Below are 20,722 nucleotides of genomic sequence, written 5' to 3' on the forward strand. Positions count from 1 at the left end.
ATATTAATATTAATCACAGCTATAAATTATTTTTAGAAGTTTTAATATATGGTTAGGATTAATTTCATTAGGTTAGGTTTTGTTTTATGTAATTTTTTCTTAGTTTTCTTCACTTATAAGTCTATTCAGTTTAATTTCACGTTATTCTAACGGCGAATACGAATGTACAACATCGATTTCACGATGAAATGATTGTTAATTACACCAATATATGATTTATAAACACAATTTGTTTGATTTTCGGTTCCAATCGAACCTATATTCATATAAGGATATACTAACGATCAAAAGTGATTGGAAAATTATTCTGTTTCTGCAATAGTATTGCAAGTATTACAATGTACAGTTTGTAGGCACACTAAGAAAAAGAACAAGAGCAAGTTAAGAATTCCTACGTCGTTAGTAGTGGTTGTTAAGTTGTCAATTTGCAAGAGTGAGATAAGACAATTAGCTGTAAAGCGCTCGCATCCCAATTGAATTATCACGATTGCCAACCGGCGATAATGACCACTTCGTGTAAATTTATAATTTTAGTTCTACTCGTCGAGTATGCAAATAACGTGAAATAAACGTTTGCGTTTATTTTCATTAACAGTATTTTATGTAGTCAACGTTTCTGAAGTTACAATTTAGTTTATAAATGTTTAAATAGTTTAATTGCGGGTAATTTTGGATAAACATTCCCTAACTTTTAAAAAGTATTTACATGAAGATAATAAAGTTGTTGCCCTGGCAGCACTATTTTTGGTTTCGGCGTAAATTGGCATTAATAATGTAATAGATTCAACTTAATTTTATTTTGTAACATTTATGAACATATCTGCATATCAGTAATCTACAATTAACTGTAAACTATAAACAATAAAATCTTGAGTTTATGATACGATAAAATTTTCGGGTTTTTGGCAATTCTGAGTTTATTTTTAGCTGAAAATTTCCACCTGTGCAGAAAATAAAAACAAGTGCACCTTGTTCGCGTGTGTATGCTCATATAAGTCGCTGGTTCCGCGTAACTTTAACAACGTAACGACCTGCGCTCAGCCCAAAGTTAATGATTGGAATTTCTGTTAACGGAATCTCGCCCGTTCTTCTTCTGCGATCGGAAGAGCTTCACTCTTGGCTCTTTAATTATAACGAACACGCGGCGCGCCTGTCAACAGCGGCGACAAACGAGCAGAATTATGCGTGCAGCGTGAATGAACATTTTGGTAGATAATAATCCTTTAATGCGGATGAACTCCACGTTGAAAGCTGTTTTACATTTGAACAAACGGATAACGCGTTGAGAACATCACTGCCTACACAAAACATGAAATTAATTTAACTTTGAGGCGGCGTTGGGTAATTTCTTTAATATTATCTAATGCATAATTAATTTGATGTAGTCAAGCTTTTATAACCTTTTAATAATAATTAAAGTTTGGTTATGTTAGGATTTCACATGACTTTTATGTAAATTTGGTTGCATATTATACAAAAATTTTAAAAGTTATAATGCTTTAAGTTAAATGATTGTTTTATTGTTTTCAGAGTAATGCACCGTATCTCAGAGATTCAACGACGCCGATGAGCCCCTTGCTGAAGGGACTCTACGGCCGGTGGGCCTGAAATCATGCGGGAAGAGGAACTGGAGGTGGCCCTCAAGGTGAGCGCCGTCATAGTATTCGTAATTTATTATTCACAATCTTGCGATTTGCATCGACAAAAGACTAACGCCCGATCGTAGGCTTCACAACAAAACATACACGTGTTTGAATGCGTTTATAATTACAGACCAGAAATTAGAATTTAATCACTCATTCTCTATTGCTCATTCTTCATCAGTTATCAAGAGTAGATCAAATAAAATTTTATTATTTTGCAATAGTTAAACATAGGTTGTTGTGATTTACAGTCAACCAAAAATAAAAAATCTCTTTGATTAATTTATGTAACTTATGTTTGTTGAAAGTTATACCTCGGTTAATTTCTCGTATTCATGTTACACATCACGTTACACACGGCTACCTTCATTAACACTCCGCAGTAAAATGGCAAAGTTCTCTAGTTACACTCGAACTCGATACTAAACGAACATATTTTACCATCCATCGAACATCTGCTGCCTCAGCGTTGTTATTTTTTACATCCATGATTTTTTGCGTTGCTATGCCTACCACGGATGTATTACTATCGGGATAACTCCACTTGTTTCTCGCTTGAGTTCGTCTACAGCGCATTGAATTTGGTGCGGTTGTTTTGAGCGGTAATTAACCGAAATCAAGTACCGTCACAAATAGCAGCCATTTTGAACTGCATACTCACAAAAACAACATATGTATTAAACATAAACTTAATATTTGTGTGCATTTATATAAATATCCACTCAGAGCGTATCGTTCAACGAATTGTTAATAATTTTCATTTCATTATAAACGTGTCTAGTTTTTTATTGTAACATTGCAGCATCTCTCAATTACGACGTCAATTTCTCATCCAATTTTTTTTTATAATCCCCGGTAGGAATCTGGTGCTATTTTGTGAGGTTATGTGATTAATAGTATACGATGGCCGTTTAATTGAGTTCGCGCACGCTTTGATCACAGAAGTTATTAATAATGTATAACGAGCCGCAGCAACAGGTAACAACCTAAAAAAGATGGTAACCTGAGGTAGCCACGTATCATCATGAATATTAAAGAATTATATTTTGATTGCTTTGGTATAATTTACTCAGTAGTTTATAGTATTAACCAAAAAATGAAGAATGATTTTTTTTTAATGTGTATGAACATTTGGTTGCAGGTGGTTATCGTAGGAAATGGCGGCGTTGGCAAATCTAGCATGATTCAACGTTATTGTCGCGGCACGTTCACCAAAGACTACAAGAAGACGATAGGCGTTGATTTTCTCGAACGACAAATTGAGTAAGTAATACGTTTTTTAAATTCATATATGAAAATACATACAATTCACCTACTAAGATGGAAAACTATACTTAAAATGCGTTATTTTTAACATAAAACTGGAAATAATTAACCCATACACAACAATGAAAAATAGGCGATAAAATTAAACAACTACAACGGTGTTAAGCACAAAGCGGGACAAAGTTGAACGAAATACTAAAAGCAGCTTTAAGAAAACTAACAAAAGATGAGCAATAAAAATTATTATGAATAGCTTGAACCTCGATTGTAGAGAATCCAAAATGGCCGATGGTTTGTTTCCTGTACCAGACGAAATAGAGCAAAATGCAAGCAAAAAAACTAAGAGTTATGCTCATGAGAAAACATTTATTTTACTCGACAAACGAACAAAGTGTAATTACTCAAAGCAACATTAAATATGTCCCAGATAATTAAGCAAAATTTATTCATTCCTTTTTCTTTTGGTTGATTTTTGTGCTTCACACAATTTTTTAGGTTACTGCAGGTACGGTTGCATACAATAGGTGTCTTCATGTCACGTAATAATAAATCTACGTACGCACAAAATGATTAATGATCAGATGACAGACAAATTAAAACGCATTAATCTTTGATTTTTCTTGCTTTTCGCATCGTTGCTTACTGATTCCCGCCTTACTTCCTTGTATACGATTACAATGCATTGGCCCATTATACCATCGTGTAATCATGTGGTGAATTATTACGCGTCGTGTGTTGTTTGGGATGTTTTTCATTGTAAACACTTGATTTCACACCGCTGGAACAATCTGGCAGCTATTCGGCTTTTTTAGGCCTTCGCAGACGCGCTGAATAAGACAATACGCATTGTTTGGCCTATTAAAGTCGAAAACTAGGCGACCAAACACACTCTAAGCAGCTTGGTAGCGCAGGTACCAATAACATGATTGTTGCTTAGAATATTGTGGTGTTGTGGTGTTGGAAATGTTATAATATTACGAGACAATCAGAAAGTCGCAATTAAAACGTGTTCTTGTTTTGGTTTTCTGAAGTTATGATTTTAAAATGACTATATTACTGTATTAGGAGAATGTATATATTCGTGTAATGTTAATACGCAGGAAGTGACTTGAGGATATGCTAATCAACACATCTACGGCTTGTTTTACACGTTTTTCTGAACATACGAAACCAGAAATGAAATAAGAAATTGTATGCTTCCTATTCGCGTCCCAAGTGGAACCGAAGACCCAAAATGAGAAAGGTCCCTTATGACTATTTTGATGGAGTATTCTGGCACGACTGACCACTCTGAGTGCTATTTTATACCCAAGAACTAAGCGTGTACTAGGGTGCGAGCTATGATTCTAAGTGCTAAGTAAAGTCTTATATAATTAGAATAATTATAAGGTGTTATTTATGAAGATGATTCAATTAATTTTCACATGAAATCGTGTTATGTATTAATAACGACGTGCTGCTAACGTGCAGATAAATTTTTTCGTGTTTCATGACACGTCATGATAAAAAGCGTTAGCGTTTCCTCGCTACCAAGTTGAATTGCGAGGTTTGTGCTTCTATGTATAGTCTTAACTCTTTCAACGCTTTGCGAATGCTGAGAGTTTGAGTCGCGAATCAAAAGCGTAACGCTTTGCACTGCACTTTTATGCCATTCTCGACGAGTTGGCGCGGCGCGTTATTGCTCTTTGTGCGGCGATGTTCCCTTGAGAACAAACCACTTTTGCGGTGCGTGTGCGATAAATATTAATGCAAAAGTGGCTTAAGGCTTAGGTCTAAGAGCAGGTGAAACAGTAAGCAAACATCAGCAACGGTATTTTCTAATGGGACCGTTTTTGTTGCGTGATGACTATTGAAAACATGCATATTTACTAATTAATCTAATTTTGTTTGTTTTTCTATTTTTTATTTATAGAGTCGACGGAGAAGAAGTGCGACTGATGTTGTGGGATACTGCCGGGCAGGAAGAATTCGATGCCATTACGAAAGCGTATTATCGTGGGGCGCAAGCCTGCGTTTTGGCTTTCTCAACGACGGACAGGGACTCTTTTGAGGCTGCGCATTCGTGGAAACTTAAAGTAAGAAGGAGCAATGCTAAATTGAAAATTACAGACCATTGACTCCGGTTTAGATTCAAATTTCAAAGCTGATAAATAATTGCCTTTAATTCAGCGTATGCGTCTTCGCTCTTTTGAATTCAAGAAGTACAAAAAGACGGAAGAAGCATGCATGACCGTCACTGGCCACCGGCCAAGCCGAACGCGATGATTACGCCTTCGGGTGCACCTCTTCAACTTTAATTAAAATATTGAAAAAATACGCGAGCAACAAACAAAAAATATAGATTAAAATGTGAATAGGTTAAATTAAAATATGCAATATAAATTAATTTAATTAATTATAAACATTTTTGTTTTTGTTTTAATTTGCAGGTTGAAAATGAATGCGGCGAAATACCGACTGTGATAGTTCAGAACAAAATTGATTTGCTTGATCAGAGCGTCGTCAATCCGTAAGTATTTATATAATCCACTTTTTATATATTGAACATGTGCACGACAGATGTTCACTGTATAATTTCGGCTGTTTTAACTGCTCTTAACTGTAAAAACCAGTAATAAATGAATTCTAATCAATTTACATTTTAATAAAGCTCTAAACGATGTTACGACGCAAATTAAAAATGGTATTATGTATTTTCACAGCGAGGAAGCTGATTTACTAGCGCGTGCATTGGGTTGCCGCATTCTACGTACTTCTGTCAAGGAGGACGTCAACGTGGCGGCCGTTTTTCGACATTTAGCAATGCGATGTCTGCAAGAAATGCGAGAACCACGCGATGATTACTATTCAATCAACAATGGACACCATCCGATTACAATCAGTCAGTAAAATATATTTTTTTATTATGGAGTGTGACATAATGCCATTTTATTGCAGGTGCCTTCAGTCCTAGTCTAAACCACAACAATCATAAGAACCATCATAACGGAACAATTATCCTTCGACCTAATAAAAACAAAAAGAAGCGAAACGTGCTCAAGAATGCCTGCAGATTGTTATGAAATATAAGAAAACATTTTCCTGCGGAAGCCACCTTCAGATAGGCCACACCAATTTTTCACGTAGTTTGTTGTGTTTTACGTTTATTTTCTCTTTGTTTTAACTATTATTGAATCGCAGAATGGAGAGCGATTAATATTTATTTCATTTTTATATGCGTTGTAACATATTAATCACTTAGCGGAATCCTTACCTGTAAATACTAGTTGTATTTATGTATTTGTGTATATGTTACTTATTAATCTTAGTTTTGATTCAGTTAGTTGTGACGTTCGCATCGTTTGTTGAGGCCAATCGGCAAAGTGCTAATACGATCCGATCAGTGTCGACGATCAGTCATTGCGACAATTTAGAATATAAGTTTGTATTATATTTCTACACATACAGTAATAGTCTTGGTTCTAAACATAACATAATAGGATGAAGAGAACAAAACAGTAACAAGTTATTGTAGTGTTTTTCATTTTTTGAATTCGTTTGTAACTTAGAATAATAAAACAAAAAACATGAAAATATATTTTAAGTAAATGTGTGTCGTTTTGTTTAATGATATTAATGAATATAGTTTACTAAGACGCTAATATGGTACTACGAAACATGATTTATCTTTGTATCAAAAGTTTAGTTTTTAGCTTCATCCTAAAACAATTACCCAATATTATTAATTGGAAATACAAGTTATTTAACAATTTTACTTACTTCTGTTTCACTACTCATGCCAGGTGCTCCGCCTCCATCTGTATTCCTCATTGGAACCATTGTTTCCTCCATTTCCTTCTCTTCCATCAATCGTTCATGTTGTTCTCGATAGAAAAATCCTGCCTTGTAAAATCCAAATATCAGTAAGGCCAGCAACAGCAATGCACCTAATATAGCAACAATTATGATCCAAACTGCAACGCCCTCTATAATTGTTTGTCTATCAATGACATCCAGTTCACTATAAAACTCCTCTTTGGTCAATGGTCTCGTAATTGTACTCTTAATACTAAATGTAGTATAATATTGTTTCACTAGAATGAAATAGCTTATAATCTTTAACCTTAAAATTTACATAACCTAACTCATACTTACATATCTCATTCATTTTTAATCTGATAGGTATAATGAACCTAACCATTTGATTTTTTTGCAAATTTCTCACCTTACATTGAATCTGCATGCATTTAACTTTAGGGTCATCGCAAGAAATTGTATTACTTGCATCAGAAGCACTACCAAATCCTGCAACTGTCGGACTGTCGTCTGAGTCTGATTTGTCTGGTTGCTGATACTCATTTTTGGTGTCAAATAATGCATCAATAGCTAGACAGGAATTATCTTCTGTTTCAAATATATCAATAATTTGTTCTTCTGATGATATTCTGGGAATACTAATAATAAAAGTTGCAGATTTGAGAGAACTCGGTCCTTCATTCGTTACATGAAAAATTGCAGCGCTATCTATATTATAAGTGCTGATATTTTTAGAATCATATTGTTTGTTCAGTTGTGGAGCTTCAACAGTCAATTTAGACTGATACTTTAGATTAATGGTTGCACTGCTCGTTGTAGATGATTTATTAAAACAGGTCGTCGAAATTTCTATATCTAGTTTAGTTTCGTAAACTGACCATCCACTGAAGTCCAAAGTATACGCCTGAGTAATACCACTATTACTCATGATATAATTGAATGAGCACAGAGTATTCGTGCATTGCTTTGAATTAACTGGTGTAATACCAACTGGCAAAAATGACTGAACGTCCACTTCACATAAAAATGCGGAATCTCCCTTATTTAATACATTTACAATCAGCTCATATTTGTCCTGTGTTCCTACCACAAGTGACTTAACAACATTTGGTTCAATTGTAAGTATAGGTATACAAGTCTCATGCTTGCAATTATTACTAAAAGGTATTTTCTCACGGAATACCCTAGAATATGTTGGTGAATGTACTGGGCATGTATCACAGGTATTTTCCTGAAGTCTTATAATAACATTCAGTGGTTTCAGGCGTGGTGCATTTAAAGAAATCTCCAAGTCATAACGTTTACATGATGGTCCATTGTTTGAAACTGTAATCGTTTGATTGTCGAATTGGACGTTTTTAATTCTATCATCGAATTCAACGACTTTCTCTGTTTGGATCGTATCTTGAATGCCAAATAACTGTATACAGATGTTGACATGCAGGTTATTATCTACTTGATCAGAATATAATGTGTTGTACTCTAGGGTCACATTGTAGTAGAATACTGACTTGGCCTTTAGGACTGCGACGGCGTCTGACAGATATGCACCAACAGCAATATCTTAAAAAATAATCAACAAGTAGATTTAAAACATTACCTTTAAATCAGTGTACCTGCAACTTTATTGGAGTCTATATCAACAGCACGTGATAAACTGTAGCCAAACGATGAAAATTCATTAAGGGACACTACTGAATCTAAAGTTAATTTAGATTCATACCAGACGTATACTCGCACGGCACCTACGCCGTTTTCATATGGAGCACCAATTGCAATTGATTCGTAAGCATCTAATGTGATTTTTCCCAAGTTGGTGATAGAGGTACCAAAACGACTCTTTGCTTCCCCAACTAAAGTTTGGTGTAATTCAAACCGATTATGTTTATTACTAATAAAAACATAAACTTTTCCATTATCATAAGAATCTTCATTTGCATTTGGCGCGCCAACAAGTAGATCCTCAAAACCGTCACCATTGATATCAGCTGCAGCAAGAGTACTACCAAAATGCTCTGCGATTTGACGGTATTCATAATTCGGCCATGATACGCGCTCATTAATTGTTTTTCCGTTTTCGTTAAAGTATAATTTTATATCCCCCATCATGGATTTACCATTGGGTAGACCAACAACATACGATGTATGTCCAAAAAATTGTCCTGATGTCACAGCGTATCCTGCCAGCGAGGAATCAGGATCGGTAAGCTTCATTAATTGAATAGTATTTTCAATAAGTTCACGTTTTACGCGACGTGGAGCGCTTCGGGATGCTGGTACCGGACTCTTATTTTCAGTCAAATATGCGCGGAATGCATCACCGCGCCAGTGACTAAATCCAGGTGTACCATAGAGAGAATCCTATATGAATGTCCACAAAATTTAAACATATTAAAATAGCACAAGTTACATACCGAAGAATTCACTGCATGTATACTGAATCCAAATTGTGCATTGCCGTAATAATATTCTCCGTTATGGGTTAATACGCTTTCGCTAGTCTTTTTGGGTAATCTTTGAAAATTACCTTTTTCTATTTCGGATAGTTTAAAAATTCCTCCAACTACATAATACAATTCTCCACCATCTTCAGTGAGTTTCGGTGTTCCTATCTAACGTTTTTGTGTTAGTTACTCGTTTTAGTTAATTTTTAATTATTTAATTACCAATATATCATCGTTTTTGTCAATTCCGCCGTCAATACAAGCACCAAACATATTGTCTTCGAATAAAACTCTTTCAGCATTTTCTAAAACACACAGTGTAAACTTTTTATTTATCTAATAAAAATAACTGATAACTTACCTATATGTTCCCCACTGATAGAATAACTTCGGCAAGAATTATCAGTGATTGAATCGGATCCTGTAAGCGGGCATACATAAACAGATCCCACCTTATTTGATCCATGTTTTGGAGCGCCAATAATCACCCTATGCAAATATAATTTATCTTTATTGCTGTAAACATAAGTTATATTATTACCTAGGAGGTGCTCCTTGTTGTAATGCTACAGAGTATCCGAAAAAGTCATCAGGTGTGCTGCCCTTTAATTTAATGGCTAAATTTGGGTTGTAAATGGCTGCGTGTGCAAAAATGACACTCAAACTTAAAATTAATAAACAACGCATGGAGCACATCATTTTTAAACGCACGAATGAAATTACATGAGAGTCGGCTTGCGGCACACTGCTAACTGAGATTACGAAACGTTTAAAAGTTCCGAATGATACTATATCAACATAAGCCTCCTTGTGTAAACTGAAACGCCTAACCGCAAATGATTCAACGTGTGTTTTCACACTTGGAAATACATTCGTTACTAAAATTCATAAGAAATGATTATCTCAATAAACATATTAGAAGTCTGATAACATTATCCGGTTCTAATCAAAAATAGAAATTGCAGAATTTTTATTTTTACCAAAAATGTTTTTTTTTTACTTCTAGAGCCATGAAAACATTGTATAAAATGAACAGAAAATATTTTTAACCATGGCCTTCGGGCGAAACATGATATTCAACAAAAATTATCGTTTATATTGACGTACAAATTAATACAATTAATGATTAAAATATAAACATGAATTACGTAATCAAAAACAAAGACATTTAAAAAAATTATTATTTTGAATGTAGTAATCACCAAAAATTAGTTTTGGATTTATGAAACACTTTATTTTAATAAATGCATATAACCAACAAGCTTACATGTAAGCAAACATGTATAATATATTATTATCATTACAAAAACAGGACATTCAATTGCGGAATCAATGCATCATCACAATGTTTAATTTTATTTCGTTTCATTCTGCTTGTTTTCTCATGTTGACACTTTTGTTTGAGTAATTTCATAATTTCATAATTTTATCAACAATAACACTTCTTAATTACTACTCCATGTTCAATCTCATCGTGTAGGGTGTTAAGAGTAGGAAAAAAAAAACATAAATATGTATAGTATTGGTTTCTGAGACTTTAGAATTCCAACAGGACAGAGATATGTGGACTGGTTTCATTTGTAACGGGCCAACAAAATATAATACTCATGTCTTTATTTGCATTTTGTCATTGAGAACATAATGCAGGCGTGATAATGTCATCCTTTTCTGATAATGCACAAATGTCGCCTCAAGATAATTCATTCATTTTGTTGGCGTAGTGCATGACTTTTGAGTTGTGGGAAGCTTAAATTATATCAAGCAGTCTTTTTGATAACAATTAAGTGTGTGTGTGTGCGATGCAAAATAAGTCTAATAATTTGTAGCATTAGAATTAGTATATCTAATAATATAGTAATAAGTAGCACGTTATCGGTGTGTTCTTCATTGTGACAAGTATGATTGGAAGCCAATATATCATAACCTCAAAACAAGCATATACACGTAGCGTTCAAAAAATACCTCAAAAATATCGTGTAAAATAAACGCAAAAAACGTTTCTACACGTCGCCGTCTATGTTTAATTAATTTCTGTTTTCTTTCGTTCGTTTGTATCTTTTGTGTCCGTGTTCGTATGTGTGACTAATTGGTAAATACTTAAAATATACACTTAAGTTAGATATGATTTTCTAAAACTACACCGTCATAATAACTCTAAACTAGAATCAATATTTTAAGGTGATTTTGCGCTCTCTGTAGGGATTCCTCCGCTCGATTCACTGATAAAATTATTGTTACATGTTTGCGTTGTAAATTTGCATTTCGCACAAAAGTTTGTTCGTTTTGTTTGTTTTACATTGTAAAAGGCGTCTAATAGCAAAATATATTTATGATTACAATCATTGATTCTCTTCTCGTCTTGCCACCAAGAGAGTGAATAACATCTTCATGGACTTTCGATGAAATAACAACTTTTTTTTATTTTGAGATCAGGTAAATCATAATTCTTTTACACCATTTTAGTTTTTGAGATGAATGAAGTGAAGAGTGTGTATTTGACGTTTAGACTACTTTTGATTATGAACTAATTGTAGTTTTGTAACACTAGATCTCTACTCATCTAATCGGTTAGTCCTCTGTTTTGTCAATTCTGACAAGTTTTGATAGGTCGTTTATAAGTAAGTGACACATTCAGTAGCTATGGTCTGGTTTTCATCTGTCAGTTGGCTAAACTGAAACTAAACGTTGCTTCGTATTGCTTCGTCCTACGCATTATAACATTTCCGATTGCAGCAAACTGTTACATAATAATTTAATCAATTTAATCTATAATACACAGTCAATTATTGTTTGCCTTACTTTTTTATTTTTGTTACTGGATTATTGATTTACTGAAAGCATGTGTTTTACTGGCCACTGTCGCCATGCTTTCCTGTTCATAATAAGCACTTTATTATTGCGTTTTTTACTTAACAATATTTAGTCCATTAGTTAAAGCCACACAAGTCGTACCTGCAGAGCTGCTAATTGTCGCTGTATGTGTGTTGGTTTGTTTTCAATATTCGTTAGTGTCGTGTTATTAACAGCCTGATATAAATCATCTATAAAAGTTCGTTACCATTGGTTTAGTTTCGGGTAAAGAGTATTTCAAACGCCGTCATCGTTTTGTTGACATGCGTCCGTCGTGAGATCAATGAGTCTTGTAATAATTTGTACTCCTCAAATCGGGTTTTTGAATGCAGGTTTCACATTTGTAAATTGACGATTAAGATCACTAGGAAGACGTGGAGGGGCCGCTCTGGCTGCCACGGCTTGCCGCTGCTGCCCTCAAATCTTCCAATTGAATCAGCTAGAAATTGTTTTAAAAAATTTAAGTTATGTAAGCATTTATTAGATTTAGAGGCCTTACTTTTTCGATTGGTATGCAGCTAAGCTCACCACCACCACATTGTGGAGGCGGTGGTGGTGGAGCAGTTGGGGTCACTGGTTTAGCAGCCTTTTCTGCCGCCTCACGCGCTCTGCGTTCCTTTAATTTCAGTGAGAAAATCGCCACAGAACGAGCACGTTTCATTAAACTCTGCTTCACGCGAGTTTTCTTTGCTGCCAACTCTTCTGCGGCTGTAAATTCAATTTGAATTATGTACTAGGTCCCTAGGCTATTACCCTTAGTGATCGATGTGAAAAACAAAGCATCAGTACAGTTTTTTTTTCCTATCTATAATTATTATAAAGAGCTAGTTTAATGGGAAACAAACTTATTCATTTTATTAAAAAAATATTGAATAAAACCTGACCAAAAATATACACTGCACTAAATCATAGCTAAATATGTTGTTCCTTTAAATTTCAAACTAAAGTCTTGCATGGTTTCTGGCGTTGTTGTGTTTTGAAACTCTCTCATTAATTAGTTTATTATTAGTTACTCTCTTGCAATAGATAGTAGGTTTTAAATCTTAGGGTTTAAAAACGTGTCTCTTGAAAAAGTCTCACCAAAGAAAACGTAGATAATCGTTTAGAATCAACTCATATTCGTATCCACATGGCATCTACGAGTCATGATATCATCTGGTTTGTCGTTTTTAATTATTTTTTTTACTCTTTCACCCTTTTGCAACACTGGCAGTTTTATCATTTCCTTAAAACTATCTCAAAATTCCCTTAAAAAATACTTAGATACTTATTAGAAACTTTATGAACGTTTACAAACTATACTCCCAGAAATCACCAGTGTTTAAAGTTTATTCTGACTATAAGACAAGGCTAAACTATTTTTATTTCTTTTCTGAAGCTGATAAAAATATTCAAATGCAAATACCTCAAAAACTAAAAATGTAAAAAAGTAATAAAGAATAAAATTTACCTCTAGCAGCTGCTTCATCGGCAGTCTCCTGACTCGAGACACTTTTAACGCTGTCACTCAACGACGCTTCTGTTGTAATAGGTTTAGGCTTAAGCGCCGCAATGGGTCCTTGCGATTGTCCCGAAGGAGATCTCGGTCGTGGTGGCCACACGGGACTACACTTCAACAGATCCGAATCGGAGCTAGATGCATCCGCGCTTAGTTTAGGAGTAATACAATCCGTACTGCGATGAATATCAGTTTCTTCTTTGAGTTTCTTCGCCCACTCAGCTCCGCCAGTCGGACCAATTGTTAAGTGATGTTCTGCTTCAGTAGTGCTCGTATGCGCTGGTGGAACAAACTCTTTGGATTTTCTAGGTCTGAATGGAGGAATTGCTTGTATACTATCAGAAGTAATAGACACAGGTGGTTTAGGAGATGTGGGAGTTGACAAGGAAGTTATACTCGAGTTAGAACCTTTCTTCCGAGCATCTACACTTGCAGTAGAAGGAGTAGTAGTAGACACTGGTGACGGGGACGAAGTAAGGAAAGGAAGTAGTGATTCCTCAGTGCGTTTGACGTTGACATCTTGATGTTGCACGCCCGACACCAGTGAATGACTTGGTGAAACAGAAAATCTACAATATAATGTATAGTCAAGACAACAACACTACTACTACTACTACACAACTATGGCCAATTTCTACTATACGATAGATGTGTAATCATAGAAATGGCCTACCTGCCAACTAACTTGGTTGAAACATCCTCCGGCGATGGTGTGGCTGTTGATAAACGACTCGCTTCCCTACGGGCCCACTCAATCTTAGCCATTTCAGTTGCAAGCCAACCTGGAATATCCGGAATGGCGCAGGTGATGATGAAGCGGATGCAGAGCATGATGTGTTCCAAAGCGACAATCAGTAGAATGGTCTGCGTGGCTGTCATGTCAGGGAACATTCGGTGGACTTGTCCGGAGAGGCCAATCAGAGCGCAATTTACCAATACTGCTATTATACTCATATATTCCATGCAGTGCTAAATCAAACAGAGAAAAGATGAAAAGTTATAAATTATAATGTAGCAGAATTTATAATTAAATACCTGCCAAGTACCAATGTTTGGCACTCGTTGCCCGAATGGGCGTTGGCATACATAGGCAAGTTTGAAGGCATCGCTTCGCACTTCGATCATGTTATTCAAAATGGCGCAGATTGCTGCGGGCGGAAAAGCCGAAGAGAAAAGAATCACGTAGCCCAGTTGTATGGTCATTTCCAGATGTTCCGAAAATGTTCCTTCATACTACAAGATTATATTTATGTATTTTAATATATATTTCCATTAAAATAATAACTGAAAACATGTGTTGCATGCCTGTTTTCTTTTTAACTAAAAATTAAAAAATAAAGTTTACCTCATAAGATACTCTAGTTATGCCTACAAAATGATTATGTAATAGTGTTAACGATAAGGACATTAATGGCAGCAGAAATTAAAAATTTTAAATTATTATTTTTTTCAACACTCGGTATTTATCTTTTTTTTGTAAACTCATAACTTCTGGTTTATTCTTTAGTTGAATCTTGCTTTAGAAACTCCACTCGCACGAAATATATAAAAAGTTTAATCTTGAGATAGTCGTGAAAGAAATTTCCAGAACGCTTCACAATTCTTTTCTTGGCAAATTAGTGGATGGCAAAAACGTGTGCGGAATTTCTATGAAATTCTCAGTGGCGTCAACCAGAAATAAATAAAATATTTTTATAAATCCACATAGATAAAATCAATGTTTGCTGTTTCCGATTTTCCACGGCCACTTGTTGTCCTCTAGCGCTTGTACGTCCTATTTCTACTTCATTACATAACATCCCTATCGGAGCATCTACAGTTTTCGTGCTAGCTAGGAAGGCACTACCAAAGCAAAATTCAGAAAACATACCGATCGACCCAACTGACCGAACGCAATCGAGGCCATTAGAGTTTATGACGAAGTGTAAATATTGCATTGTGTGTGTAGGTATCAGTATCAGAGTAAAATACGGCACGCAACAAAAAGAAACACATCGATTACAATCAAAAAACCACTCGTCACACCGACACAGACTTACATTCACTCATAGCTCGACGCGGAAGAAACAAAGCGTATTAAAAAGTTTTATATTACCTTGTATAATGAGCTTTCGAGTTCGGCTTGACTCATGCTGCGTTTGTCACTTGGCGGAGAATCTCTCGGTTTGTCTGGTTGCGGATCCTTCGAGTCCTTGGCATCTTTGTTCTCTTCCGGTTTGGGCTCGCTGCCGAGAGGTGGGCGCGTCCCAGTGGGGCTCAATGCACCCCACAGATCAAAACTGATCTTGGCAAGTTTGAAATGTTCGAGAATATACGGCAATGCAGATTCTTTCAGGTTGCCGATTACTTGGCGCGAAATTAACAGCGCAGCCAGTTGCTAATAAACAAAATACAACATTGGTAGATCATAATTAAGGATATATCACTTTTTGCTTACTTCTTTTAACTTAGCTTGATCCTGAAGGTAAAATGCGATATAAAACAGCGATAGGAAAGAATTGATGAATTGGAACTGTAAAATAAAAATAAAATTAATGTTGATTTAGCTAAATATTAAATGATTGAAACAAATTTACAACAGTAATTACAAATTTACAATAGTAAAGCATGCAGAGATGAATGAAACAGTAAATTTTTTAGTAGTTGGTTGCTTGTTTTTGCATTATTTACATAAATTCACTGTTTGACATTCCAGACACACATGAACACACACATACACGTAGACGAGGTTACGACAATTTTACAAACACGACAACGATAGTTCGGGGGTGTTCTGTTAATCTGTAGAGAGATTGAATACAAACCAAAGCCACTTTGCCGATGAGGTGGTTTTCGTACTTGGTTTCAAGCCGGTAGTTCTCTGGCAGGTTCAAGTTCAAGGTGGTGGAAGAAGAAGAAGGTAATATGCGAGGCAGCGTGAGCAAAAACACGCGACAAAATTCGTTATCAATTCACGTTACTTCACTTACTTACAAATACATTACTTACACGTACACTACGTAACTAATACAAAAATAAAAATTAAAATATACATAACCTAACTTTACATTACAAAAATGTCAAACGGCATCTTTTAAACTCAAATGTAAACATAATTAAATTGCGTAAATTATGCATAAGAAATATTCTATGATACTGTGAAAATATTCAACTTATAATGTACAAAAATGTGCCAAGCGTTGAAACCTTTTTTAGGTTACCTTTGTCGTTCAACCACAGCGCGATTTTGAAGTAGGCCTCGTCCATTAACGTGATTACTACGGCTAGCATCACTTTCGGTAAGTATCCTAACCACATTGGGAATCCACGACTTTGCAATTGATTATCCCACCAATCCTGTAAAATTAAAACACCCTGTATAGAATAGGAAAACTTATTTCCTTCAAACGAGACGTGTCGGACGTGCGTATCCTCCTCGAAATTGGATTTATCGATTTTCTAAATTATCCTATCATTTTCATTCAAGCCATTGGTAGATTTTCAATCATAAATAAAATATACCAATAAATTAGAATGAGTTGCATATGTGTACAAAGTACGTATGGTTGCCTAACATAAACAAGCCGTAACCTATTGTAAACGATGTAAATGGTAAGCTAATGAATAAACACGAAACGAATTCAACTCGAGCGTGTGTGATTGATTTATCGACGTGTATTCGACATTTGCGCGGAAACGGCTGTGAGTGGTTGCGGTCTCGCGGGGGCGGCGTTGAAATTTCAATCATGTAATGCGAATCCGCGAGAGAGTGCGACGTGAGAAAACGCAATAAAATCGGACATCCGTCATCAATAATTCATGACAGCCGTAAGCGGCCAATGTGGTGAAATACAAACATGTTCTACAAATATACAGGATGTTTACCTGAATGTGTAGCGACACAATCATGACGATGAAGACTGCTGAGAGGCAAACGGCAATAATGGGCACACTGACGCAGTAGCGATAGACATGTCGTTTCCAACCGGGCTGCCATGGTTCCAGGCGTCCCGTTACCGGGGACGGCACCAACGGTCCCTGAAAGCACACCACATGACGTGAGACCTGTACAAGGTCCGCACATCAGGCCGAAGCGAAGTCGTGTTTTAACTAGGAGAGTTCTCTAAGAAATCAGCAAGCCACCAGCATGCACAGTACACAGTTTTGTCCATTCATTAATTTTTCACACATTTCAGTCATACACATATACAAGGTGTTAATTTTTTAATATTTATTATAAAAAATATTCACCTTGTATAAAATTGTTTTGGAAAATATTCTTATACTCCTAGTTTTTTTTTAAGAAAAGAACTAGGTAGTTTGAAGTATGGATTTTTCAATTTTCAATCGTTCATCGTTCACACTCCACGAATGAGCAAATCATATGTTGCGTGTCGTCGTAAACGAAACAAAAGCACATCGAGTATAGGAAAAGTGAATAAAAAGTGAGTGATTAATGCGATTTTAAGCACTTTTAGACATAAAACGAAGTTGAAATATCAAAGTGCATAGTCATAAAAATTGATTCTGTCGTAAAATGACATCAACCTGTTAAAATTGCGTTTTGAATAAAATTTCATGCGAAAATCTCATATCCCATACATACATGCAAACTTTCTGGCTGGCATTACCTCCAAATCGACATAACCTTAATTGTATGCCATTTGAAGTGTTGCAACACGTTCACAATGATATTTATAGAAAAACGATTAAACATACTCTGAACAATGATCGTGGCTCTGCTAGTAAATCATCGCGTTGATCCAACGTGCCCCATCGGAAGGCCAACTCGGCAGAATATCGCTTGAATGCTTGAAGATACGTCGTCACCCAGACAATGTTGAATACCGAGAAGAGCACATAACCTACATCTTCCAATGTTTGATGTTTGCCATTGCAACAAAGCTGTAAACACAAGTAATAACACAACTATAAAGTTTACATTTTTTAAAGATGAGCGAAATAAAAATTTGTACATTTTGCACACCTGATTTATGAAAATATTGATTAAAGCGTAAAACTGGAATATTAGTTGCAAGAAGCGTCGTAAATCATAAACTTAAGCGCTAAACACCCATGCAGCTCCTGGGACGTCATAAAATCTCATAAAATAAGTGCAACAAAGTTGAATAAAGTATCGAAAGACGTGAAAGCTCATGCATGTAAAACCTTGCTGGAATTTATTCAAAGTTACTAGCTTTGAATGTTTGTGTTTGCTTTCGCATCCACGTTTGTATGCTCAACTCACTGAAGAGGAAACTAATGGCGCTATCTCGCTGTTGTACTATGCGCGTTTCCGGTGTGGTGTATCGGTGGGTGGTTTTTGGCAAACGCAATGAAATGAAACACTACGTTCAAATTACAAAGTTCAAGTACACATACGTACACGCACGCATAACAATATGGTGAAGGCGCCGCGCTGTCTACTAATTGAAAGTTGTAATGGAAACAGTGAAAGACTCACCCAAAATAGAAAGCCGACGACGGCTGGAATGCTCAGTGCTGTTGTATAGTGTCCTAACCAAGCAAAATACATCGCAATCTTGACGCCGAAATATTCGGCGATGTCGTCCAGAGGCTGCGCGGCGCAAATGTCTCGTACCCAAGAGTTTTGGAGTTTTTCTAGTGCGGCCGGTTCGTGTAGGGGAATACTTGTGAGATTATTCCAGCAGCTAGACATTTTGGTACTAAAATTTGAAGATTATGTAAAAATATTATTAAATAGGTTAGATTTATTGCTATTTCCAGTAGATTTGTTTGATTCAGTAATCTATGAGGTGAATAAGGTTACCTATCGGTTGTCCTTCGAGCAAATTAAGTCCTGGCAGTGCGCCACCATCGTTAGCCCTCGCTCGAATGCTCTCCAACAGTCGCAGAACGAGCCATTGGCGTTCCTGTGACGTGAAAAAGCTAGCTTCGTTATCAGATCCTTCAAATAACTGCAGGTCCTGGGCGCTAAACTCCTTCAGTCCTCCACCTTTTGACTGTTTCAATCCCTTTGGGAGGTGGTATTCTTCGGCAGCTCTTAATAATCTGCGTAATTATGAATAGATTGTAAATTTTAGTACGGGTATATATTTTATTACTTTTCATGATATTACTCACACTACAATAGGAGCAGTTAGATAAAAAGCACTGCTTTGCGTTGAAGCGTGATGTCGAACGTGCACGGTGAGTCCTGGCGTTTGCCGTAATCGCGAGAGCAACCACAACAAGACAGAATCCTGAGTATTGGGTGGGAATACGACGACAACGTCGCAGTTAGGGGTCGAGACGCGTTTTAGCCATAGACGCTTCGGGGCCAGGACGTGCCCGACACACGGAATCTTACGTTTGATCAATTCGGAAGCTAAAAATAAACACGACACTTATATGATGCTGATTGAGAGAGGGTGGTGGTGGAGGAGCAGGATATTCAAATTTTGCACAGTATTCTCACCTTGCTCGATCGTATCCTGAGCGCACTCTACAAGTTTGCGGCGTCTTAAGCCACCGACGACGTCTTGGGATTCTCCGCCGTCGCTCGCCACCGTCGTCGCCGCCATTTCGCACTCGTCTGACATCGCGGACACTCTCAGTGCGATGAACTGAAAGCCCACGATGGAACTGCGCGCCGCCGAGCGGTGGATTGTTGGTGGCGGCGCGCGGCGCCGGCGGCAATCAATGACGACCACTCGGAGGGGGCGGCGAGCGGCGTGCGTGTGTTTTTATTGCGACGCGACGTTAGTCGTAAGTTACGCCTACTTCTTTTTATTCGCAATCACAATGACGTAATTTTAGACAATTTATACCAAAATTTATATAATACGATTAGAAAAACAAACAGCATTGTTTTAACATAGATTGTTGAAGAGTACAAATATTAGGTTATGTTCTGGGTGTATAATTAATTTTTATAGTACTCCACTAACATAAAACTACACTGGTTTCACCCCCTGATAACTAGATAATTGAATTATTGTAATTTAGTTCCGAAATATAAAACTTTTGCATAAAACAAACTATGGTATTTTAACATTAACTCCTGATGTACTGATATCCATTTGTATTGATGATTCTTTACTATAAGTTTTTTGTGTTATTATAAGTAACATTGATCCACTCCTGCCGATTTTGTTAATTTTGACCTACGTCGACAATCTATGATCGGCAATCATAACCTAAAATTCCGGTGATACGTATGTCGCATATATCGCTCGTCGGGTTTCCAACAGGGCCAAATTCGCTGCGATGATTAAACAAATAGT

At 36.3% G+C, this 20,722-nt stretch overlaps 4 protein-coding genes across 4 annotated transcripts in view; 2 read left to right on the forward strand and 2 right to left on the reverse strand.

The window, feature by feature from the left end:
* LOC135799913 (uncharacterized) overlaps window positions 1-2,906 on the forward strand; it is a 34,095-nt gene extending 31,189 nt beyond the window's left edge. The window contains exons 5-6 of the mRNA XM_065313152.1: window positions 1,531-1,645; window positions 2,785-2,906. Coding sequence (XP_065169224.1) covers window positions 1,531-1,608 — 78 coding nt within the window. The 3' untranslated portion in view covers window positions 1,609-1,645; window positions 2,785-2,906. The remainder of the gene's footprint in view (window positions 1-1,530; window positions 1,646-2,784) is intronic.
* Rab23 (RAS oncogene family member Rab23) lies at window positions 1,613-5,971 on the forward strand. The gene is made up of 6 exons (XM_065310484.1): window positions 1,613-1,645; window positions 2,785-2,906; window positions 4,822-4,984; window positions 5,339-5,418; window positions 5,612-5,790; window positions 5,847-5,971. Exons 1-6 carry the CDS (start codon window positions 1,613-1,615, stop codon window positions 5,969-5,971), a joined length of 702 nt encoding a protein of 233 aa, XP_065166556.1.
* A 346-nt stretch (window positions 5,972-6,317) lies between these two features.
* LOC135798191 (integrin alpha-PS3-like) lies at window positions 6,318-9,982 on the reverse strand. The gene is made up of 8 exons (XM_065310945.1): window positions 9,690-9,982; window positions 9,510-9,637; window positions 9,371-9,453; window positions 9,119-9,316; window positions 8,321-9,065; window positions 7,044-8,267; window positions 6,669-6,982; window positions 6,318-6,608 (listed from the first exon to the last, which is right to left on the reverse strand). The coding sequence occupies exons 1-8, from the start codon at window positions 9,845-9,847 to the stop codon at window positions 6,591-6,593; spliced, it is 2,868 nt and encodes a 955-aa protein (XP_065167017.1). The 5' UTR covers window positions 9,848-9,982; the 3' UTR covers window positions 6,318-6,590.
* Window positions 9,983-10,360: 378 nt separating this feature from the next.
* wwk (white walker) lies at window positions 10,361-20,093 on the reverse strand. Its single transcript, XM_065311040.1, is given in 16 exon segments — window positions 10,361-12,437; window positions 12,498-12,706; window positions 13,449-14,065; window positions 14,170-14,465; window positions 14,532-14,729; window positions 15,592-15,873; window positions 15,934-16,008; window positions 16,301-16,356; window positions 16,697-16,832; window positions 17,361-17,513; window positions 18,195-18,380; window positions 18,940-19,118; window positions 19,121-19,162; window positions 19,267-19,508; window positions 19,581-19,824; window positions 19,915-20,093. Coding segments are annotated over 16 exon segments (3,114 nt in total). The 5' UTR covers window positions 20,039-20,093; the 3' UTR covers window positions 10,361-12,362.
* Between the last annotated feature and the right edge of the window lie 629 nt (window positions 20,094-20,722).

Source organism: Atheta coriaria, unplaced genomic scaffold (genome assembly GCF_025399875.1).
Source record: "Atheta coriaria isolate IRGN ID8LTWV9N9 unplaced genomic scaffold, Caltech_Dcor_3.1 hic_scaffold_9_pilon, whole genome shotgun sequence".
NCBI lineage: Eukaryota > Metazoa > Arthropoda > Insecta > Coleoptera > Staphylinidae > Dalotia > Dalotia coriaria.

Excerpts from the sequence above, each read along its gene's own strand:
- Rab23 (XM_065310484.1), top strand. The coding sequence starts at position 1,613 with ATGCGGGAAGAGGAACTGGAGGTGGCCCTCAAG. Across the intron at positions 1,646-2,784 it reads AACTGGAGGTGGCCCTCAAG|GTGGTTATCGTAGGAAATGG; the intron begins GTGAGCGCCGTC and ends ATTTGGTTGCAG. Across the intron at positions 4,985-5,338 it reads CGCATTCGTGGAAACTTAAA|GTTGAAAATGAATGCGGCGA; the intron begins GTAAGAAGGAGC and ends TTTAATTTGCAG.
- LOC135798191 (XM_065310945.1), bottom strand. The coding sequence starts at position 9,847 with ATGATGTGCTCCATGCGTTGTTTATTAATTTTAAGTTTGAGTGTCATT. Across the intron at positions 9,066-9,118 it reads TACATGCAGTGAATTCTTCG|GATTCTCTCTATGGTACACC; the intron begins GTATGTAACTTG and ends ACATTCATATAG. Across the intron at positions 6,983-7,043 it reads ATTAAAAATGAATGAGATAT|TGAAACAATATTATACTACA; the intron begins GTAAGTATGAGT and ends ATTTCATTCTAG.